The sequence below is a fragment of the Arvicanthis niloticus genome, chromosome 5, assembly GCF_011762505.2.
Source record: "Arvicanthis niloticus isolate mArvNil1 chromosome 5, mArvNil1.pat.X, whole genome shotgun sequence".
NCBI classification, from domain to species: domain Eukaryota; kingdom Metazoa; phylum Chordata; class Mammalia; order Rodentia; family Muridae; genus Arvicanthis; species Arvicanthis niloticus.
Window position 1 is genome coordinate 20,630,906 of NC_047662.1, and position 23,833 is coordinate 20,654,738.

The 23,833-nt window shown below is 47.0% G+C and overlaps 2 protein-coding genes across 2 annotated transcripts in view; both read left to right on the top strand.

The window, feature by feature from the left end:
- The window catches only part of Cep85 (centrosomal protein 85), a 42,879-nt gene extending 21,528 nt beyond the window's left edge, over positions 1–21,351 (top strand). The window contains exons 4-14 of the mRNA XM_034503209.1: positions 1,098–1,792; positions 3,430–3,563; positions 4,020–4,137; positions 5,971–6,156; positions 10,014–10,166; positions 10,653–10,807; positions 13,084–13,177; positions 13,985–14,035; positions 17,298–17,405; positions 18,904–19,129; positions 19,760–21,351. Of these exons, the coding sequence (XP_034359100.1) occupies positions 1,098–1,792; positions 3,430–3,563; positions 4,020–4,137; positions 5,971–6,156; positions 10,014–10,166; positions 10,653–10,807; positions 13,084–13,177; positions 13,985–14,035; positions 17,298–17,405; positions 18,904–19,129; positions 19,760–19,923 (2,084 nt within the window). The 3' untranslated portion in view covers positions 19,924–21,351. The remainder of the gene's footprint in view (positions 1–1,097; positions 1,793–3,429; positions 3,564–4,019; positions 4,138–5,970; positions 6,157–10,013; positions 10,167–10,652; positions 10,808–13,083; positions 13,178–13,984; positions 14,036–17,297; positions 17,406–18,903; positions 19,130–19,759) is intronic.
- Positions 21,352–22,380: 1,029 nt separating this feature from the next.
- Sh3bgrl3 (SH3 domain binding glutamate rich protein like 3) lies at positions 22,381–23,764 on the top strand. Its single transcript, XM_034503475.2, has 3 exons — positions 22,381–22,548; positions 23,094–23,261; positions 23,374–23,764. The coding sequence occupies exons 1-3, from the start codon at positions 22,501–22,503 to the stop codon at positions 23,437–23,439; spliced, it is 282 nt and encodes a 93-aa protein (XP_034359366.1). The 5' UTR covers positions 22,381–22,500; the 3' UTR covers positions 23,440–23,764.
- Positions 23,765–23,833: the final 69 nt, after the last annotated feature.

The window sequence follows — 23,833 nt, forward strand, 5'->3', positions numbered from 1 at the left end:
CAAATAAATTAAGTTTTTTTTTTTTTTTAAGTGTGCGTATTTTTTGGTTTTGGAACTGTGTCTTCACACATGCAGACAAAACACTCATATAAATAAGTCTTTTTTTTTTTAAGTGTGTGTATTATTTTTTGTTTTGGGGACAGTGTTTTATGTAGACCAGGCTAGGCTGTCTTTGAACTTGCTGTGTCATCAGGAATAAGCTGATTTGCTTCCATCTCTCAAGTACTGTATTACAGGTGTGTGCCGCTTTGTTTTGTTTTAATACAGGGTCTCACAATATAGCTCAGGCTAGTTTTCAGCTAGCTTTGTAGCCCAGGTGGGCCTCAAATAAATAAAAGTCTAGTCTGAAAAAAAAGTTTAAAATCATATTTTAGTGTAGACAAGTGAACAAATGGATAACAAAATTCAAAACAGAAGATTTCTGCATTTACCACTTAAGCGTGCTCAGTGTGCTAGGGTGAAACCGGAGAGTTACTAAGAATAACCTCCAATGTGCAGGCAGTTGGCTCTGGGGTGTGGGAGAGAGAACAGTCCTGACTCAGATGCTGCCTGCTCCTGCCTGGGTCATCAGCAGCTCTGTCCGCCTCTCTAGCTTCAAGGTAGTTTGGACTCATTACTCACTCTCATTGAGGAGTTTTTGGAGTTCAGAGGGCTTTGGCACTTCCTGGAAGGGAATTGTTTTTATTAAATTAGATTATAAAATTTAGATTTGTCCAGCATCCAGAAGAGTAGGACCTAATCCATTTCCCTAAAAGTAAGTGATTTCTTTTTTCTAAAGTTTAGTTTTCAGCTTTCTCAAGTTGTTGTATGATTTTTTTTTTTCTTCATTTTTTAGGGGGCAAGAGTTTTATTCTGTAGCCATGGCTGGCCCGGAACTGTCAGTATAGCCCATCCTTGCCTCAAACTCAGGATAATTCTTCTACTTCAACCTCCCAAGTGCTAGGATCATAGGCATGCGCCACCACTTCCCACTCCTCCCTGCTCCTTCTGATCACATTCTCTCTACTTGTATGAAAACAGACAAATAGCTGGCATTGCAACCAGACAAGAAAGCTGCTGCTTCCATCTTGACTCATGGAAGACTCTTCTCTCCACAGATTTTTGCAGCTCAAGTGGCAGCCCTTCCTTCCAGCCAATCAAAAGCCACATAACCATTCCAACAGCCCATGTGATGCCTTCTACTTTGGGGGCCTCTCCTGCCAAACCAAATTCTACACCTTCCGGGCCTTCTTCCACTAAACTCCCCTTGTCAGGATTGACTGAAGGTGTGGGGATGACAAGAAATGGAGACTTTGGTGCAGTGAAACGTTCCCCGGGCCTAGCAAGAGATTTTATGTATCTCCCTAGTGCTGCTGGGGAAAAGGGGATTCAGCAGTCCTGGTTTCCAGCTGTCGGCCATGAAAGAGAGGGAGAGATGAGGAAGTTTGATGTTTCTAGCATGGAGTCTACCCTTAACCAGCCAGCCATGCTGGAGACATTATATTCAGATCCACATTACCGAGCCCATTTCTCCAACCCAAGACCTGATACAAATAAGGAGGTATACAAAGTATTGCCGGAATCCAAGAAGGCACCAGGCAGTGGGGCAGTATTTGAGCGGAATGGACCACATGCTAGCAGCAGTGGGGTGCTCCCTTTGGGACTCCAGCCTGCTCCTGGACTTTCCAAGTCACTATCCTCTCAGGTGTGGCAACCAAGTCCTGACCCTTGGCATCCTGGAGAACAGTCCTGTGAACTGAGTACTTGTCGACAGCAGTTGGAGTTGATTCGTTTACAGATGGAGCAAATGCAGGTAGAGAAGTATTCCTGACTTTTGCATGTTGTGTCCCCTTGAAGTTCATAAGTTTTGGCTTACACATTTTAGGGTGTTTGGTTGGTTGGTTTGATGTGGTTTGCTTTTTTGTGACAGTGTTTCTCTGGGTATCCAGAGTATTATCTGGCAGTATTATTACATTTATATGTGAGTGTGGATGTGTGCATGTGAGTACAGTGACCAAGAAGGCCAGAAGAGGGTGTGGATCCCCTGGAGCTGGAGTTAAAGGCAGTTGTGAGCCACCTGACATGGGTACTAGGAACTAAACTCAGGTCCTTCCTCTGGGAGAACAATACATGCTCTTAATTGCAGAGCCATCTCTCCAGCCTACTTTGCCCTTGACAAATTTTAACTGTTAAAAAACAAAACAAAACAAAAAAACCTTGTGAATAAAGATGATGTTTATAGACAGGAAAAGAAAATGTAATTATTGGCCATTGAATCTGTTGGTGGTCTAATAAAAGACTACATGTGTTCCCCAAGTAGTGAATTAGAGGGAAAGCCAAAAGAGGACACTAACACCAGTCACACGCTCATGGGCTGCTTACTTCACATACAGAATTGTATTGAATTCTCACAGCACTTGAGGAACTAATAGCAGAAACTTAATAGAATAAGTCTTCTCAGGGTCAGCAGAAAGGTGAAGCAGCAGAAGTAAGGATTACAGATCGTCTTTTTTTGTTTTGTTTTGTTGTTTCTCTATGTAGTCCTGGTTGTCCTGGAGCTTGCTTTATAGATCAGGCTGATCTTGAACTAACGGAAAGCCACCTGCCTCTGCCTCCCCTGTGCTGGGATTAAAGGTTACCACACCCAGCCCTAAAGATTATCTTTGAAGGGCCAGTGAGATTGGTCAGCAGGTAAAGGCACTGCTATAAAATCCTGAGACATGAGTTTCTTCTCCAGAACCCATGTAAAGGTGGAAGGAGAGAAATGACTACATGGTTGTCTTCTGACATTCATCTGTGCTCCTGCCCCTTCCCTCCCCGACACACATCCACATTTGAAGCTGAATGTGGTGGTGCTAGACCCTGCCTTGAAAACAACAGAGATGGTGATAGACGGTATCTTTGAACTCTTGGCTGGATTTTTTTTTTTTTAAGATTTATTTATGTACACTGTCGATGTCTTCAAACACACACTAGAAGAGGGCATCGGATCCTATTACAGATGGTTGTGAGCCACCATGTGGTTGCTGGGAATTGAACTCAGGACCTCTGGAAGAGCAGTCAGTGCTCTTAACTGCTGAGCCATCTCTCCAGCACTCTTAGTTGGTCTTTTAAGCTGTCCCTGGTTCCCCCTCACCCCACTGTGACCCATGCTGCTGAAGAATGAGAAGGGAAAAAGCAGGGTGTATTCTCCTTCCCTGATCTGTGAGCTCCTGATTTAATAACTGACCTTAGAAACTAGAGACTGTCTGAGCAGAGAGTTTAGTTGGCAGACATCTGCCTGGCAAGTTCTTTCTAGTCTTGCATCAGAGCTAAAATTATTTTTAAAACATTGACTTTATCAGGCTGAGCCAGACTAGATCTTGACTTCCAGTCCTAACTGACAGCTGCTCAGGTTTTTCCAGGTACCCGTGGTCAGGCTCAAACCTCCCAAACCTGTTTGCCTTCCAGCTTCAGAATGGAGCAGTCTGTCACCATCCTGCTGCTTTTACTCCGTTACTGCCCACCTTAGAGCCTGCACAATGGATCAGCATCTTGAACAGTAATGAACATCTCTTGAAGGAAAAGGAACTCCTCATTGACAAGTAAGATGGCAGGGGTGCTGAGAGACCGGGCTCTGCTCAGGCAGGGCCCCGTGGCCAGGGTATGTGTGACCCCGCTTAATCCCCTTGTTTAAGGCCTTGCCTTTCCTCAAGATAGAACCTGGCTGATGTGCAGCTTGGCCTTGCATCTTAATAATGTGATAAGCAGTGTGTCTGCAGGGCCTGCATGGAAGGAAGGCGTAAGGGGTGAGGGTGGGGGGCGTTCATTGCAGCTAATCTTTCCTTGGTTTTTTCCAGTAAACTTTTTCTCATTTGATCCTACCTTTTCAGCAAAATATAGTGTCCAGTATACTTCTGTGGTACATACATAGCTGCCATCCAAAATGTGATGTCGAGAATCAGGGTCTAAGGATTGTTACCCTTCTATCTAAGGAAAGGGGTTCAGACTATAAAGGAGTTAACGTCGGGATCTCAAATCTAACTTTGTTGGGTTTGCAGGCAAAGGAAACATATCTCTCAGCTGGAGCAGAAAGTGCGAGAGAGTGAGCTACAAGTCCACAGTGCCCTTTTGGGCCGCCCTGCCCCCTTTGGGGATGTCTGCTTGTTGAGGCTACAGGTAAACATAGCCCCCGGACAGCACTCTTCTTACTATAATTTAGTATTTTCCCTGTGTTTAGATATCCAGGAAATACAAAAGGAGTCAAATGACAAAGATGTCCTGCCCTTAAAGAGAAAACATCTTAAACTTTGCTGAATTCTTGACAGGTTAGAAAAGGCTTCAGGAGCCAGGCAGTGGTGGTGCACGCCTTTAATCCCAGCACTTGGGAGGCAGAGGTAGGATTTCTGAGTTCGAGGCCAGTCTGGTCTACAGAGTGAGTTCCAGGACAGCCAGGGCTACACAGAGAAACCCTGTCTCGAAAAACCAAAAAAGAAAAAAAAGGAAAAGAAAAGGCTTCAGGAGAAAGTCCAAATGTCTTGAGATTAGAAGATACTTGGAAAGCAGAGGGCTGCAGATAGTAAGGTCCTAGCATCAAGTGAGCGATCATCTTAGAAGTCCTTGTGTTTTGTATGTTTGTTTGTGTGTGTGTATGGGTGGGGTTTAAAAAAAGATGTGTATGACTGTGTTGCCTGCATGTATATATGTGCGCAGTATTCATGCCTGGTACCTGAGGAAGTCAGAAGAGGGTGTGCAGTTGCTACAAGTAATATAAACTAGTATGCCATCTCGTTAGCCTTATATATTTGTGGAAGCCGGGAGAGGGCATCAGAAATCCCTGGGGTTAGAGTGACAAATGATTGTAAACTGTTACATGGATGCTAGAATCAAACCTAGGTCCTCTGGAAGAGTATCCAGTACTCTGAACTGCTGAGCCATCCCTCCAGCCTTGTAGAACTCTTTTGTTTGTTTTTCTTTTCTTTTTGGTTTTTCAAGACAGGGTCTCTCTGTGTAGCCCTGACTGTCCTGGAACTTGCTCTGTAGACCATGTCAAACTCAAACTCAAAAATCCGCCTTCCTCTGCCTCCTGAGTGCTAGGATCAAAGGTGTCCACCACCATTGCGCCGCATTCCTAGAAGTCTTTATCTGCTAGTCCGGTCAGATAGAGTGGCAGAGGCAGTGGGAGGTTTAGAGCCCTTCTCATTTGTATTCCTTTGTATCTGGGATCAGTTTAGAGAAAACTGTGTTCTCACTGGGGCCACTCTCCATTATCACTGAGAAGGAATCTGCTTTGTAAACTGAGATTGTGCCATTGGTGCTTTTGAGTGATGAATATCACATTATGGTATTAAGGCCTGTTCAATCTAATAGCATCAAAATATCACCTACTTTACTGACTAGAACAAGAATAAGGAGAGGAAGTCTGGCCTCCAGCCTGAGTCTTGGGATGTTTGTCTATGGTCCTTCCTCAGTGCTGCTCTCCTTGTGTATTTCTGTGGGTTTTGTTTTACTTCTATTGTTATGCGTATGGGTATTTTGCCTGTCAGTATGACTGTGTTCCATGTGTGTGCCTGGTGCCCATGGAGGTCAGAAGGGGGCTTCAGATCCCGTGGAACCAGAGTTACAGGTGGTTATTAGTTGCCATTTGGGTGGTAGTACTGAACTGGAGTCTTCTGCTAGAGCAGTCAGTGCTCTTAACCACTGAGCCATCTCTCCAGCCCCCAGTATTGCTATTAAAACAGTGGTTCTCATATTTGAGAGCACATCTGAGTCACTTGGAGGGCATACCACAGCACAGGTTACTAGCATCTGTCCCTAGCATTTCTGATTCAGTGGGCCAATGAGTAAGATTCTAAAACTTAACAGATTCCAGGAATGAGTGGTACTGACTCCTTTGGTCCTAGAGAGGAAGCACTGCCTATAGAAATGACTGGAGAAGGATGACACTTGGCCAAGAGTGTGTGGGAATGTGTAATACAGGGAACCAGTTACATATTAGAATGTTTTTGGCAGGAGCTGCAGCGAGAGAACACTTTCTTACGGGCGCAGTTTGCACAGAAGACAGAAGCCTTGAGCAAAGAGAAGACAGAGCTGGAGAAAAAGCTCTCGGCTGCCGAGGTTGAGATGCAGCTCCTCAGGGAGTCTCTCAAAGTGACACTGCAGAAGCACTCGGAGGAGGGGCGGAGACAGGAGGAAAGGGTGAGCTGAGGAGCTGCCGCTCCAAACCACAGGAGAGTTGGAGTCAGCCCTCTGTGCCAGATAATCTCACCTATTTCTGTCTGTTCCCAACCAAGAGAAGCAATTAGGTGAGACTTCATCGGCCTCTCACACAGGGCCAGTCTAGAGATGGACTCTACTTCTCGGCTTCATTTCTACAAGATTGCTCCAGTCAGGAAGAGTTGTACAGTCTCTCACTGGCCCAGGTTCTGTTGTGCTGCCAGCTCCCTGGAGGGAAACCAGCCTGGGCACAGATGTAACAGATGGCTCGTAGCAAGAGGTTTAAGTGCCTGGGGTAAACCTAACTCCATTCAGTCTGGTATTTCTTCACCCTTCTGAAAAGTGGAGACAGATTTCATGCTTGCAGCTAGATTGTGAGTTTGTCAGTGCTCTTAGAACTAACTCCTTAGGAGAAAATTTGTCACCATTGGGGAAGGACTTTAAAATCATGGGTTTCTGTTGGTGCTCTAACTTACAGCTTCTCCAGAAGTATTCCTCGGGGACTAACTGAGCGCTAGGCTAGTTGTATAAGACTCGATTCCAGCAGTGCTGCCTTGTTTGAGTTTTGAAACAGGCTCTCACTGTGTAGCACTGTAGAGTCCTGGAACTCCTAATTAGATCAGGCCAGCCTCACACTGCCTCATCCTCCTGAATGCTGGCCACCACCACCCAGCCAGTGCTTCCTTCTTTAAATTCTACTTGTTCATGTGGGGCAAGTACACAGAGGGCACCGTGGGAATTGGTTCTCTCTCCTTTCATTGTGTGGGTCCTGGGAATTGAACTCAGGTCATCAGAGTTGGTGGCAAGAGCCTTCACCCATTGAGCCACTGGCCTTGATTTCATGGAAACCTGCTGCTGCCACAGCAGGCTTTCTTTTGCCCTTTACTCAGTCCAAGACTCCAGCCCATGTGTGACACCACCCACATGTGGGTTGGGTTTTTCCACCTCAAGTAACCTAATCTAGATAAATCCTTCTTCACAAACAAGGCAAAAAGATTATCTCCTCAATGGTTCTCAGTCCTATTAAGTCAGTGAGTAAAAGACTTCCTGCTAAAAAGTTCCCACATTGGAAGGAGAAAAACAACTCCTGAAAGTTCTCCCTTGACCTCCACACATATGCCACGGGTACCCTCACACACCATACACAGACACAGTAACCATTTAAAAGGGGGGAAATGCCAGGCACAGTGGTACATGACTTTAATCCTAGCACTCAGGAGGCTGAGGCAGGCATAGTTCTGTGAGTTTGTGGCCAGCCTGGTCTGTATAGCAAGTTCTAGCCCAACTAAGGCAACATAGTGAGAACCTGTCACTAAAAAACAAAAATAAAGGGGCTGGAGAGATGGATTAGCAATTAAGAGCACTGACTGCTCTTCCAGAGGTCCTGAGTTCAATTCCCGCAACCACATGGTGGCTCACAATTATCTGTAATGGGATCCGATGCCCTTTTCTGGTGTGTCTGAGGACAATGTACTCACATACATAAAAAGACATTAAATACATTTAAAAATATATTTAAAAAATAAAATTTAAATTGAAGAAAAAGAGAAAAGCTTGGCTTTTGGGTTCTCAATGCTGATAGCCAACAGGGCTTAGAGTCTTGGGTTGTACAGATTTTTATTCACACTCGTCTTCAGCCCTGTACTTCACCCTCTCCCTCGCCAAGGATGCTCTCGTTTGACCAGTCAGATGTATAGATGAAGTTTCTTGTTGGAAAAGTACACATGAAGGTGACTAACTTGTGTTGAGATGGATTCCCTGAATTTTCAGGTCTGTATTTGAGACCTGACTCCAGAGGTCCTGTGCTTCAAACACAGAGGCTCTTGTGAGTTGTCCGTAACTTCCACAGTGGCTGTAAATTTTCTGCCGTGAGTAACGCATTGCTCAATGTATACTTTCATCTTTTGAAAGCAAGTTAAAATACCACATACAGGGCTGGAGAGATGATGGCTCAGCAGTTAATGGCACTGACTGTTCTTCCAGAGGTCCTGAGTTCAATTCCCAACCATCTGTAATGGGATCTGATGCCCTCTTCTGGTGTGTCTGAAGACGGCTATAGTGTACTCATATAAATAAATAAGTCTTTACAAAATATATCACATATTTTATTTTAAAGATTTTAGTTTTATTTATGTGTGTTAGTATATGCCATATATGTGAGGGTTCCTCCTGCATTGGGTCTTCTGAAACTGGAGTTACAGGAGGGGGTGAGCAGCCTGACATGGGTGCTCTGTTAACTGGTGAGCCAGCCTGTTCAGGCAGCCCTGGATTTTTTATATGGTTTTGGTCTTACTGTTTTGCATCTGTGCATATGTATGTGTGTGCCTCTGTGTGTGTGTGTGTGTACAAGGTGTTAGATAACTCTAGAGATGGAGTTACAGGTGGTTGTGACCTGCTTGATGTGAGTGCTAGGAACCAGACGTGAGGAACTGAGGTCCTTTAGAAAAACTATACTCTCACCTACCAAGATGATTCACACACACACACACACACACACCTGACCCCCGGGCGGATCCACTGTTTGGAGATAATGGCCTTTGCTGTGTGGTCTTGACTAATCTAGCCTTCACCATGAAATCCAGGTTGGCCTCAAACTGGAGACAGTCCTCTTAGGTGCTGAGAATTATACAAACTGAGAGTGTCTGTGTAGATTACCACACATAGGCCACCTACTTTTGTCTCTTTTCTTACTTTTTTTTTTTTTGAGATAAGATCTTCCTGTGTAACCTTGCCAGCCTCAAACTCAAGAAGATCTGCCAGCCTTGATTCCTGCCTGAGTGCAGTACCACGCCCAGCTTGTCTTTTTTTTTTTTTTTTTTAATATTTTATTTTTATTGTGATCACTTTTTTTTTTTTTTTTTTTTTTTTTTTTTTGGCTTTCAATCTAGAATTGATTTTTTGTCATTTTTCATTAAACTTCCCGGTGATTCTAGTACAAACTGCAGTGTAGGAAGCACAGCTTCAGAGCTTGATGGTTCCCTCCTAGATCTGAGATGAAGTCATTCTTACAGACTGCACTTACTGCTGTCATGACCTTGGGGAAGAGTGAGGGCAGTCTCTGCTCTGACAGAAGTTATCTGCTTCCATTTTCCTGGTTTGTTTTTGTTTTGTTCTCCCAGCTTCGTTATTTATAAGCCAAAGAAACAACACTATTGAATTCCTGCTGAGAATTCAGTGCTTTAAGGATAGGATAATTTAACAAAATGAATCTAGTCCATAGAAATAGCCATTCCTCTTAAAGAGTGTACCGTATCATACAGATGATTATGTCACAGCAGCACCAGTTTGTTTTTAATGCATACCTGTGTTTTGCCTACAAGTATGCCAGTGTGCCACATACATGTAGTACTCTTGGGGCCCAGAAGAGGGTACCAGATTCCCTCAGCTGGACATACTGATAGTTGTGAGCCATCACGACAGTGCTGGGTCCTCTGCAAGAGCAGCTCTTAACTCATCTCTCCAGCCCAGATACCAGTTTTGTTTTGTTTTAAATAAAGTCAAATTTTTATTTAAGGGATTTTGATTTGTTTGCTATCCATCCAAGTCAGTCAGGTTCAAGATTTCTGAAAACAGCCCTTTTTCAATGAAAGATGCTTAATCCACTTGTGCTCTCAGCCCTTTATGCTTTTATTTCTCCTTCAATTAAAGACACAGTCATGACAACTTTATGGTTCTTCCCCGGAGAATTTCTGGCAATTTTTTCAAACAATTTACTTTAGAAACCATTTTAAAGTAGATCTGCCTGTCACTTGCTGATCAAGGGTAGAGACAGCAGTCATTGAAAAATGTTGATAGCCTTAGAGGAATAAATAAAACAGATGTGATGTTTCTTTCACTAGGTCAAAGGTCGTGATAAACATATCAATAATTTGAAAAAGAAATGTCAGAAGGAGTCAGAGCAGAACCGGGAGAAGCAGCAGCGTATTGAAACCTTGGAGCGCTATCTAGCTGACCTGCCCACCCTAGAAGATCATCAGAAACAGACCGAGCAGGTAGCAGCAGACTCTGGCTATACCGGGAGTAAGCAGGGAGGAGCAGCGTGAGGGGACGCTCTCATTATCCCTGAGTTCTTGAAAGGAATATCCCAAAGGAGTCATGTCTAGCTAGATTTACAACTGGATGCATTTTCTTTTTTCAATTGAGACACAGTCTCTCTATGTAGTCCTGGCTGTCCTGGAACTCACTATGTAGAACAGACTGGCCTCAAACTAAGAGAGATTACCTTGCCTCAGCCTTCTGAGTGCTGGGATTAAAGGCCTGCACCACCATGCCCAACTTGGTTTGTTTCTGGGAAAAACAAGGTCTCATAGAAAAGCCCTGGCTGGTCTAGAACTCACTGTGTACAGCAAACTGGCTTGAACTCAGAGTTCAACTGCCTCTTGCTGGGATTAAAGGCGTGTGCCATTACACCCAGCTTCAGAAATTCACATGTTGAGATAGCTACTCATTCTGGCTAAGCATGGGGTCCTGTCTCCTAGCTTAAGGATGCTGAGTTAAAGAACACAGAACTGCAAGAGAGAGTGGCTGAGCTGGAAACTCTGTTGGAGGACACCCAGGCAACCTGCAGAGAGAAGGAGGATCAGCTGGAAAGTCTGAGACAGAGAGAAGCAGAAGTCTCCTCTGCTAGACACAGGTAATGCCTGTGGACGTGGGCAAGGAGGGAATTTGCTTCTGGTGCAGTGTTAACTCTTGTGTGTTTCACAGTGTTCATTTTGAGTGAATGTGAAAACCCCTTCTAAGACCTTTGTTTTCTTTGAATTGAAAGTTATTTATGAGCAGGGAATTTATCTTTGTAGTGTAGCTGGGGGATCATAGTATGATTGGGAGAGCCCATCCCAGTGCTTAAAACAATCCCTGAGAGCCTGGTGTGCTGTCCCAGACCTTTAATCAAAGCAGTTGCACTTGGGAGGCAGAGGCAGGCAGATCTTTATGAGTTTAAGGCTACGTTACTCTACGTAGTTCCAGGCCAGCTAAGGCTATATAGTGATACTGAAGACCCCCCAAACTCGGGAGACCCTTACTCAAGTCTCGGGAAGTTGTGACCACCCACAAACTCTAAGACACCATACCTGGATGCAATTAGCAGAGGTTTATTAGAAAGTTGGCTAGCCAAGGCCAAACTGCTCATCCACGCAGGAACAGAATTTTGACAAAAGGCCAGCAAACTGACGGTTTTCTTTTATAGCATGGGGTGGGGAAAGGAAGGAATTTTTGCGTGGTTACACATGATTGGTTGCATTTTCGCACGGTTACACATGATTGGTTGTTTTACAAATTTTGAACATCAGCAGGCTGTAACACTGGGAAAACCTCAAAGGGGGAGGGGGGTAACCAAGAACAATGGAACATTTCAGAGGAATTCACCCTAAATGATTTAAAGTCATGTGAAAATCACTCTGCACACTCATTCTTCTCAAAAATGTAGTTTTACCATGTCACTGTGCCCTACCCTGTCATTACCAACTATTTCAGGTTAACTATTTTTCACTTGTTTCGGCTATAGCCCCACCTAGGTGACTTGTGTCTTTCTCTGTGGTCAGGAATGTGTCTTCCTGCTTTGGGCTTTTCCCACCCACAGGTGGGTCTACTCCCTGAGGCTTGAGGAATGTAATCCAGCAAGTGTCCTCTGACTCAGGGATAATGTCCTCCACCTGGACGGGGCAGTGAAGGCCTGAAATCTTATTTTCAGTTCCGAGTTCTGGAACTTGCACTTTTTCTGCTCAGGTCTACAGGCAAAGAAAAAGTCTACGTATATTTCATACGATGGTCTTATAATTTTTCACTCTACAATACTGTCTCAAAACAATGAAAATAGTTTGTTACATAGGAAATGAAACCATCTATATTTTCAGAAGTGAATCTTGGTGCTAAGGCCTAGGGATTATCCACATTTTGACTCTGTAAGCTGAAGGCTACCAGAAACATGAATCTATCTTATCTTTATCAGCTCAGAATTGATTTGGGGGTGTTTGTTTGTTTTTACAGATTTATTTATTTTATGTATATGAGTACACTGTCACTGTCTTCAAACACACCAGAAGAGGGCATCGGATCCCATTACAGATGGTTGTGAGCCACCATGTGATTGCTGGGAATTGAACTCAGGATCTCTGGAAAAGCAGTCAGTGCTCTTAACCACTGAGCCATCTCTCCAGCCCTTTTTGTTTGGTTTTTAGTGGGGGAGGGGATATGCTAGATTTATACCACCACGCCCAGCTAAAAGAGTTCTTGTTCAATTTTTTAATTTTTATATTTTGATTTTAAAATTTTTTTTTTTTTTTTTTTTTTTGCTTTTGTTTTTTGAGACAGGGTTTCTCTGTGTAGTTCTGGCTGTCCTGGAACTTACTCTGTAGACCAGGCTGGCCTCAAACTCACAGAGATCCACCTGCCTCTGACTCCCAAGTGATGGGGTTTAAGACATGCGCTACTACCATCCAGCTCAAATTTTATTTCTTTTTTTAATATGAAAACAGAATACAAGAGCCTTTGGCAAATACAGAGTCAATGATATATTGTGCAGATAGATTCTGGCTCCTGGTAAAGAAAACTGAATTTGAATATCATCTGGCAGGAGCACCCTGTGTCACATGATCCTCAGGTGTGGGTAGGAGGGTGTTACTATTTTGCTTCAAAGACATAGAAAGTAGTAGAACCAAGAGTTAAAAGTCACAGTGGGGGCTGGAGAGATGACTGAGCAGTTAGAAGCACTGGCTGCTCTTCCATAGAGGTGGAGTTCAATTCCCAGCAACCAGGTGGTGGCTCACAGCCATCTATAGGGGATCAGATGCTGGCTTCTGGCATGGGAATGTATATGCAGCAGAGCACTCATACATTAAGTAAATAAAATTTAAAAACAAAAGCCACAATGCTTGTGATTTCATAGTTCTACAAGAAGAAGTTCTCTTTCAGCTTTCACGATGAACAGTCTATGGAGGAAGGCAGTGGAGGAAGCCTCAAAGTGGAAATGGAATCCCAGCAGAAGGAACGTGATTCCCTCCTAAAGGTGACTAGGGTTTCTGAGTCTGGCCTGGGTAGGCTGGGAGGGAAGAAGAGATTTTATACTGGGAAGGAACCAGGAGTTCCTGGTCTTAAGCTACCCAGGGTCTGATTGAAAGAGCTTTTATCTCTTCTGAGAAGTCAGCCTTGTGTAGTAAGTTCACATTTTAGATATTCGGTCTTATCACAGGCAGATTGCTTATCAAGAATATACACAGAAGTTACAGGCAACATGCCCATCAAACGAACCAGAAGGGTATACTGACTCCCAGGTGCACTGTGGCCATGGTTCAGGTCCTAGAGAAACTGCTAATGTTCATCAAAATGTTAGCACTGGGGAGGTGGCTCAGTTTCTCAACTCAGCAAATAATAGAGATCCAGTAACTTGCTGGGAGATAGATTAGCAAAAACCACCCAAAAATGGTTCAGAGACTAACTACATAAGCTCTTGAGGCACAGAAAGCTGACACTTTTGAGAGTCTCTCCTAGAATAGTCATTGTGACCAAAGCTCTAACCCCATACCCATTGTAGGTTGCCCTGGATAGGGAGAGCCACTCACTGAATTTGTGCTTTTGAAGAACGTGTACTGGGAGTTCCTTCCACTGACCTGCAGTCATTAGGTGCCGGTCTATTGCATTCCTCTGTAACCCTCTAGTACGACCAGAGCACAGTCAACGAAGATCAGGAGTCTGAGTGACATTTCTTAGGTTGTGCCAACGAGTCCTCACCCTGGTCTCATATAGGGCATAGGTGGTCTGGGGTCGTCACATCAGCCTTGTGCTTGTAGCCTTTCTTGATAACTTTGCCTTGCAGATAGTGGAGAGGCAACAGCTGAAGATGGAGCAGCTGCACTCCCAAGTCCAGGTGAGCAGGAGCAGGCTTAACTTCCCGGCCCTTCTCGGCCATAGGATCTGCTTCTTGTTTGCTATTTCTGTGCCTCCCATTTTGTTGAGATGACAGATATAATAACGGTTTTCTGAGAGTGGGCTCTTACCTTGGGAGGAGGGGTGAATTCAGGAGAGTCAGTGGGAGGAGGGGAGGTCAAGTCCAAGTTTCTGAAGATCCTGAGGATGAATGATGAGGCATTCGCCAGGCAAAGAGGAGCTGACTAGGACAGTAGTGGAATCCTACATCAAGGTGAGGACGCACATAGTTTAAACAGGAAACTGCAAACACTTGGATGCTCGTGAACTACAGCATGCACAGTGAGGAGACATGTTGAAACGTGCAGCTAGATGATTCCATCTTCGTGAACATCACAGAGTGGACTACTAAGACACTTGATCACTAGACTCTCTCTGACAGGCCCTCATTGCCTTCCGCAGTCCACCGTTGAGCAGAGCATCCTTACGCAGTGCATGCCTAGGCTGAGTTTAAGGAAGGGAGGGAGAGCTGAGCATAGAGGGTACGGGAAGGCCTTCTCTATCCTACAGTTAGCATCTATTTTTAGTTTTCTATTTTACCTTGCCTGCATGTATGTATGTGTTCCATGTGTGTGTTCCACGTATGTGCCTGGTGCCCACAGAGGTCAGAGGGGTGTCAGTTTCCCTGGAACTGTAGCTACAGATGGTTGTGAACTGCCGTGTGTGCTGGGGCTTATCCTGGCACCCAGTTTCCCCAGGAAGGCAGCAGAGGTGTATGGAGTCAGTGATTGAGGCCGAAGCTGCTTTATCTTTGACAATTCTTTAACTCTTTGCTGCTCTGTGGCCAAAAGCTACTTACTTTTGGTAATTCTTCTGTCCTTAACTCTTTGCTCTTGTGTAGCCAAAAGCTGCACAATTTTGGTAATTTTTCTCTTCCTTTGGTAATTTTTCTTTGCTATTATAAAGCCAAAAGCCTCTGGCTTCTGGTAATTTGACTCCAGCTTATAGCAGCACGGGAATTAGAAAAAAGGCTTAGTTTCTCTCTGTATCAAGGGCCCCTCCCTCCCTGGCCAGGGGAGAGGCTTGAAGTTCCTTAATGCTTTGTGAGCCAGAGAGGAAAGAAGAGGAATAAAGAGAGAATCCAAGCACACACAGACACAGACCCTGACTGGGCCTGACCATCTGTCTCAGTAATTCCACAAGTGTTTATGCATACTTATATACATACACATTACACCTACACATGTATGTATGTACAGACACACACACACACACACATACACACACTTGGTAGATGGGGCTAAGCCCCAAATGCCATACTTTATTTCTTCTCTCTGGCCTTCTTATACCTTGTTAACACAAAAGTTCCTTATAAAATTACTTCACAGACAAAACGTTACACACAAGGGGAGTTAGAGAAGGATGTCCATAGCAAGTTCAGAGCAGTGTTTCCTTCTATAAGCTCATTATAAGTTCAAAGCAACAGTTTCACATGGCCTTGTTTATCACAGTGCACACCTGTGGCTTCATCCTTGGACCAGACTTAGAATGAATGTTTTGCCTTGATGAAAATTGTCTCAAGCCTGTTTTCTTATCCTAGTGCAATTAGCCCATGACACATGAGAGTTTACAGAGCTCTGTTTGTAGCTTTGTTCTCCATTGAGATTACTTGTAGCAATTTATGAGTTCTGTAAAATCATTATCAGAAATTGTGAAATCATCAATTTGTCTATACAGCCTTAGTCCATGAGAATACATCTTCATGTTGATCTTCAGAAAATATGCCCAATAGGGTAGGCTGACGCCCAGGAATCATTAGGCTGTGTAATGATGTAATAGTGACAGGAAAGGCATATCTGCAGCAAGAAGCAATCCTGGGATGAAGTCTCTGGTGACCTTGCATCTCAGAGCTCACTCATCAAAAGCCATGAAAAACAGTTGGTCATCTCCAGAAAACTCACTTGCATGTCTTACCCTTTTCTAGATGGCTCTGACACATGTGTGCTGGGAATCAAACCCAGGTCCTCTGTAAGAACAGCAAGTGTTTTTAACTGTGAGCCATCTCTTCAGCCCCCTGCCATGTTAACTTGTAATCTTTACTGGGCAATAGGAATCTTATTAGAACGTGAATGTAGTGTGTGGGATGGGGAGGCTACTGTTCAGGCTCAGCGAGAAGAATGACAGCCTCTAAAGAGGCAGCAGACAGTCTAGTGAGGTGTAGGGAGACAGATGGAAGAAACACCTAGAAGGAATCAGTGACTGACAGGAGTAGGGACGGAAGGAATAGCAGAGAGCCGTGCAGCGCAAGCATAACTCCTGATTCCTCTTTTCAGCCACAGTAGTAGTGTTCATTAATTTATTCTCTGAGAAATCTCGAGTGGAATAGACTCAGGTTTTACAAGGGCATGTGGATTAGTGAGGACAGCACTTTGCTGTGTGTCAAGATGAGAGCAGCCGTGTAAATGCTGGGTGAGTAAGGTAACCCACTCATAATCAATCCAGTGCTAGGAGTCAGAGCCAGATGCAGGATCCCTGGAGCAACTAGTTAACTAGCCTAGCTGACTGGTCAGCACTGGGCTCAAGTGAAGACCTTTCCTCAGTAGACAACGTGAAGAGAAATCAGGAAAAGACCCATTAACCCCTGGCCTCCATACAGAATGAACATGTGCAAGCATGCACATGCAGCACACACATGTATATGCAGAAAATAAAAGGGCTTCACACCAAACTGTTGAAATGCACGGAGGGGAGCTCCAGGCTGCAGGCCTGCCCTTACAGCTGTGCCTCTGTAGTTCTTGCTTCAGTTCTTGTCAGGAAGGAGTCACACCTGGTGAGCATTGAAAATGCCAGGGTTTTAGTTGTCAGTGGCTTATTGAGTGGAAGAGTTTTGATCAGTGGTTCTCAGCCTGTGGAACGCGACCTCCTTTTCACAGGAGTTGTCTAAGACTGTTAGAAAACACAGATATTTATGATTCATAACTGTAGCAAAATTAAATTACAGTTATGAAGTAAAAATGAAAATAACTATATGGTTGGGGTCACCACACCATGAGGAACTGTATTGGAGGGCGCGGCATCAGGAAGACGGAGAAGCGTGCTGTGCTGTAAGTGGGAAGTGTGGCTCTCAGCCCTTCTCCCACAGCCCTTAGAGCCGCCGTGGTGGGTGCACTTCATTGTGTAGCTTAGGTGACAGGTGACAGCATGCAAGTCAGACTTGTTACTCTTGGTGTGTTCTGTACAACATCTTGCCATGTGGTCTTTAGAGCCAAAAGCAAGAACTGGCACAAGAAGAAGGGATAAGCCAGGCCCTGAGAGAGGAGGCCCAGCGGAGGGAGACGGCCCTGCAGCAGATGCGCACAGCCATGAAGGAGGTAAGCACTGGCCGGGCCCTCAGAGCCTCCACAGATCTGATTTCTCCCTTTGCCCACCCCATCCTTCCCTTCCAAGAGTGGAAAGGAATGTAAGCGCCTTAGCAGAGGGATGGGCAGTAGCCTTGTATTTTCCTTCATGTTAAAAGCCTAGGCTTGTCTTAGAGTGGCCATAATCACCCAGGAATGCTTTTCAGAGGTAGGAGCCCCTCCTTTTCTCCCTCCCTCCTCAGTCTTCCCTGCAGCCACGGGTTTGTGACATTGGCGGGAGAGATAAGAAAGCTGATGAGTAGGGCTTGTACACATATAATTCCAGCAGTTGGGAGGCTGAGACTGAGCTCCAGGCTGTCTCACACACAGCCCCAAAAGGAATGAGGATGGGGTGGTATCATGGAGTGAATAGAGCTGTCAGTAAGGCCCACTGAGCTCACGGGCCAAGTACCTAGGAAGACATCTCCCAGAACTAGGGCTGTTATATGGCCCAGTGTGCGTGAAGGGCAGAGAATTGAGGTGGCTGTGGGTGTGGGTGTGTTAAGCTCTCAGGATGAGGGAAGGCGAAGCCAACCTTACATTAGGAGCTGCTCTGTATAGGAAAGCCTATCGACCACAGTGAGAGCTTCAAGTGTAGAGTGCTAGACCCGTCACCTCCCCGGAAGAGGTAGTCTGTCTGGTTTACACAGTGTGTTCTGGGCCAGCCAGGGCTACTCTGTAACAAACAAACAAATGAAGGGTTGGGGATATAGCTCACTTGGTAGAATACTTGTCTTGCATGCATGAAGCCTTGAGCTATAAACAGGGGGTAGTGGTTTATACTTGTAACTCCCAAACTTGGAAAAGGTGGAGACAGGAGGATCAAAAGTTCAAGGACGTCCTCAGTGATGTTTGAGGCCAAACTGGTCTATGTGACCATGTCTCAAAAAAGGAGTGGAGGCAAGATGCCTTTCAGCTCTGGATCTTCAGGTTTCTTATCTTTCTCATCGACACACCCAGGGCCACTAGCAGTCTCCCTGTCTCCCTTGCCCCCTTTATTCCTCTGACAGCCTGTTATCAGGCTGCTGGTGGCCACTTTTGTCAGGGTGGCAGGGAGAGATTGAAACCAGTGTCTCCTCAGATTTCACTGTTCACATTAAGCCGTCTCTAATAGCCTGGCTGACAGAGCTGGCTGAGGACTGGCTTCAGATAGCGTTCCTAGGGGGTGGGAGCATCTTCTCTGGTTCCTGGACCGAAACCTGGAGGCCGATGACTCAGATCCTGCTGAGGAATCATTTCCTCTCCAGTGCTGGATCCCTAAGGGCCTGGGCTCAGCCTACACACAGGAGGAGCTAGTGTTTGTAGAGGGGGACAGGGGTTGAGGAACATGGCACCAAGCCTGTGTGGGTAACAACGGACATTGTCTGTGACTCCATTTCTCTTCCACACACATTCACATCCATATACATTCGAATACACACTTCCTCTGGCCCTCTTTGGGTCTTAATCAGTTTATCATTTGTTTGCTTAGCTCTCAGTGCAAAACCAGGACCTGATTGAGAAGAATCTGACGCTGCAAGAGCACCTGCGCCAGGCCCAGCCGGGGGCCTCATCTTCACCAGACGCGGCCCAGCTGGCATCTGAGCTGCATCAGGAACTGGCCAGTTGCCTTCACGATTTGCAAGCTGTCTGCAGCATTGTGACCCAGAGGGCCCAGGGCCACAACCCTAACCTCTCTCTGCTCCTAGGCATTCACTGTGAGTCATCAAAGGGCTCCGCTCTCTGACCATCCACCCCGTGTGGCTGCTCTCATAGTAACTGTGGACCAGGCGCATAGGCCTGGCCGCTGCCTGGTGGGAGTTGTCAAAGTGTGCTAGAAGTGTTTCACCAACAGGCCTCCCTAGAGGGTGCTTCCATGGAGGACAAACAGAAATCCAGCCTTAGGCAACAAATGATCCCAGTTTGTTCTGTAAAAGTGGAGAGAGAGGGGAGGCGGGGAAAGGAGAGAGAGGGAAAAAAACAGCAACAGCAACATGCCTTTCACCTCTGGATCTTCAGGTCTCTTATCTTTCCAAACTATACACCCAGGGCCACTAGCAGTCTCCCTGTCTCCCTTGCCCCCTTTATTCCTCTGACAGCCTGCTTTCAGGCTGCCTGGTGGACATTTTTGTCAGGGTGGCAGCGAGAGATTGAAACCATTGTCTCCTAAGTTTGGGGCTGTAGCTTGTGGTAGGGACCTTAGTATGTGCAGGGCCCTGGCTCCGTCCTCAGTGGTGATGGGAAGCTGGACCCTGAGACACCGAGCCGTATGAACTGCTGTCGTTCTGCCCATTCTTAGGAATGGTTCCATCACCTCATTTGCTAACACTAGTGAAATTCCTCCTCAGCCACCCAGCACCCAGGGACGATGCAGCTAGACCTGCAGAAGCCAGATGTGATCCGGAGGAAACTCGAAGAGGCTCAACAGCTGCGCCATGACATTGAGGACTTAAGGACCAGCCTGTCAGACAGATATGCCCAGGACATGGGAGAAAACTGTGCCACACAGTGAGGAGTGCCAGGGAGGACCTAGGCTGCTGCTAGCCTTGCCAGAAGGTTCCTTCCCTGACAGTTCTGCCTTCCGCTGCTGCACCCAGAGGGGAGAGAGCCTGCACCGGGGCCAGGGTTGTGAGAAGCCTGCCTGTTTTGCTGTGCCCTGGCTTTGCCTTATTGGGTTATGTTTGCCTGTTATCTTAAGTCACTCTTAAAGGCTGAGTTACTAATTAACCTTTTGCAGATTTCAACTGATAACATCCTCACAAGTTGTTCCCAGTTCTAACCTGAGATGAGGAGCAAACAGGCTGCTTGCCTCCCCTCCACCCTCCAGGATGGATCCATGTTCATTCCTATCCATACCTTGTTCCTACTGATGCTCTCTCTATTAAGAGAGGCCTAAAGGGTTAAGTAGGAGTAGCAACCTTTTGAGAATTCTCAGGCCCCTTGTATCAGACTTCCTGGGAACTCAGCTGGCTTTCTGGGTTTTCTCAGGTACCTCCTTCCTCAGGGCTGTTGTTCCCACAGGGGCTCAGGGTTTTCTACCCTCAGCAAAGCCCCTACTGTGATGACTGGCTTGGGGGCTATAGCAGAGCTCCTCGGCCTGCTGTGCTGTCTTTTACAGGAAACTTCCTAGGTACCCTGTCTGTCCCTAGAACTTAGGGCGTGTGGGCATGTGCTCGGGTCCTCTAGCTCAGACTCTGGTTGCTTTCTGTTCCCGGGCTGGGCAGAAGTTTCCTCCGTAAGACCACGGGGCAGCTGTCTCTGCTCACTCCTTCCTAAGGCTGGGGTCCATAGCCAGTCCTCCGAGGTGTGCCTCTCATTTGGGGTTAGGAGGATTTCCTTTTTCCTGCTCTGACCTTGAGAATTTGGCGCACCTAGTGTGGGTCAGCACTGAGATAAAGTGTTGGGTGTTTTCTGGTGTTTTGTGTTTCTCTAGAGCCTTGACCCTTCGCTTTCTGGTTTTTCTTGTCTCCCAATTTAGGAACCGTCTCAGTTTTATCTGGTTGCTGGGCCAGTCCTCAGCCTCCTCTAGTTTGGAGCCAAGGGCCCTGTATGTATGAGGAGCAAAGTATCTGTGGGGGTGCAGAGGCAGCCATAACAGGACTTCTGCTAAGCCCCTGGGCTGTTAAAAGCACCCTGGACCTCCAGGGCCTAAGTGGGCCTCTTTACAAGTGTTTTAACAAGGTTGTGTTTTATTTATGGAGTGGCTTACCTTTCAGAGTAGCCACACACACCCAGTTGACTATCCCCTCAGCCACTGGGCTGCTGCCTCCTAAAAACAGCTTCCTGGTTGGTCTCCACCCTATGTCATCAGGAGCCCAGCCTCCATGCTCACGGGTATTTTTCTTCGTAAAGTTTATAAAGTTATTTATATGAATCTTTGTTATGTCGACTGGTTTGTATTGCCTATTTTGATTACAGAATAAAACATTTAACAAATGTGTTGGTTTGCCATTGCCTCCCTGCATCCCTTGCCACCCCTCCCTTCGACTAGTTCCCACTTCTGCTTTGTGTGGAGACAGATGAGGCCTCTGCCCACACTCCCCTGTTGCAGAGAGCAGCCGCCAGTTGTCACTACAAAGCTGCAGACCTCTCAAAGGTTAGCAGCTTCTGGGTTTCCGTGACTTTGAGGAAATGACTTCCCCAGAAGCAGTTAGGCAGTTTGCCTCAGCAGGCAGCAGAATTGTGTTGTTCCTGGGCCATTATCTGTGTAGTCCCAGGTCTGCTCTTGAGGGGAGCTATATGAACCTAACAGCTTGATCCAGTTAGAATGGGTGCTGGACTCTTCCACCTCATTTCTGAATTCTTAATATTCAAAGCTGTGGGGTGTCATTTGCAATGTAGAGTTAAGCTGGGATCACACCCCCCCCCCCAAATAGCTATGCATTTCTACATACTTAGCCAGTACAAACCAGACTAAACCGTGGCACTAGCCTTTGACTCCACACTAGCAAGTAGTCCTGCAGCTTACCGCCTCCATCTGGTGCCTGAAGGGTGTGTGCCGCTCCCCCACCCTCTTGCTTACAGCCACCACCCCTTTCTTGTCTGAGCCTGTTTGGAGAGGTGCTTTAGAGAAAATGTCCTGGCTGCACTGTCTGTCCCTCCTCAGCCTCCAGCGCCCCATCACACTACCCCGGCCCTTGCTGCCTAAGCCTTCCAACGTTCCATGCTGAGCTGTACTTATTGAGAGACCTCCTGGGGACCAGGGTGTCACTGCTTTGGCCCCTGAATGTACAAAACCCCAGTAAACTGGGCAAAGCTCTTAGCTGAACCGGTCTGCCTGCCTTCCCAGCTTTCTCTGCCTTTCAGCCAGTTCCCAGCGTGAGCCCCAGGTCAGAAAGGGCCGAGGGGGACGTGGAGAAAGCCAAGCAGCTGCAGAGGACGGGGGTCCTCCCAGCTCCAGGCCACGGAGCAGGGCGGTGTCATGCAGGCCCCGCCTTGCCCGCCTGCGCAGCTCATTGGTCCCGAGAGCAGTGACACGCGGGCGGAGCAGGAAGGAAACCGCTCCCAAGCGCGGCGGCAGCGTAGTTCCTAGCCGTGCAGCTGCCGCTCCCGCCGTCCCTCAGTTGGTCTGTGTCCCCCTGCCTGCAGCATGAGTGGCCTGCGCGTCTACAGCACGTCGGTCACCGGCTCTCGTGAAGTAAGTGTGTGCCTGGGCCGGCGCCGGGTGAGGGTGGGCCGTCTCCCTGTGCTCCGACCGGCGCCCGGGAGCCGCCCCCACGATGGAGGCAGTGAGGTGCGGGGCATGGCCTCCCAGGTCTGGTCCAGGGGCTCGGCCCAGCCTGAACCCCTCCACCAAGGGTCCCTCGGTATCCCCAGCATGAGCTGCCCACGCTCATTCCCCCTTAAAGGGATCCATTCTCTGCATCATCCCGCCCCATCCCCCGACCGCCTTAATTCCCGCTTCCTCTCCGCTGTGAGGCTGTGGAGGAGGATATTTGTCTTGTAGGGCCTGGCCTGCCCCTTGCCGAATCTAGCTTCCTTGTCATGCACAGAACTTGACCGTCTTCTCTTTCTGAAACTCGTGTAGTTTACCTGTCTATCCTTGGACCCTCCCATCCCTTACTGGCCAGAACCTCCCCACAGAGTGGGCAGAAGGACAGAAGCTGTCGCTCACACCCGAAGGGAGTTCCTTCCACAAATCCCTCAGCTTGCCTGCCAACTCTGTCAATCCTCTGCCCCTAGATCAAGTCCCAGCAGAGTGAGGTGACCCGCATCCTAGATGGGAAGAGGATCCAATACCAGCTAGTGGACATCTCCCAGGACAACGCCCTTCGAGATGAGATGCGAGCCTTGGCTGGCAACCCCAAAGCTACCCCACCTCAGATTGTCAACGGGAACCACTACTGTGGGGTATGGGGTTTGGGTTCTGGGAGGTTGTTGGAGGACTGCAGCCAGGGTCAGACCTGGGCAAACAGCTAGGTGACCCTTCATCTTGACTCAGGTGACTGCCTCCTTTCCTCAGGACTATGAACTCTTCGTGGAGGCCGTGGAACAGAACACACTGCAAGAGTTCCTGAAGCTGGCCTGAGTCAGGATGGCCCACAGTCCCTACCCTGCTCTGCACCAGGCCTTGTCGTTCTTAATCTTCTGACCTTGGAGTCCCTCCCTGCAAACCCAGGCCCTTTCTGTAGCCTCCTCTTCCTTCAGAGGCAACATTCCTTACTCACCAACTGGTCTCAAAGATTGTCTTAAGCCCTGATGATGGCTGTCCCTAACCAGCCCTTGGGGCTACCTCTCTGCCTGGCACTACCTGTTGAGCACTTTTGTTGCTTCCACCAGCCAGAGCGCTGCCAAAGGCCCCGCATGCCCATCCTAGGAGCATCCTAGAGACAATTAAATGCCCATTCCACTGGTGCTGTCTGGTTGTGTCCAGGTTCCTGCCTGGCAGAGGCAGGTAGTTCTGGTGGTGCTCGAGCTGTACT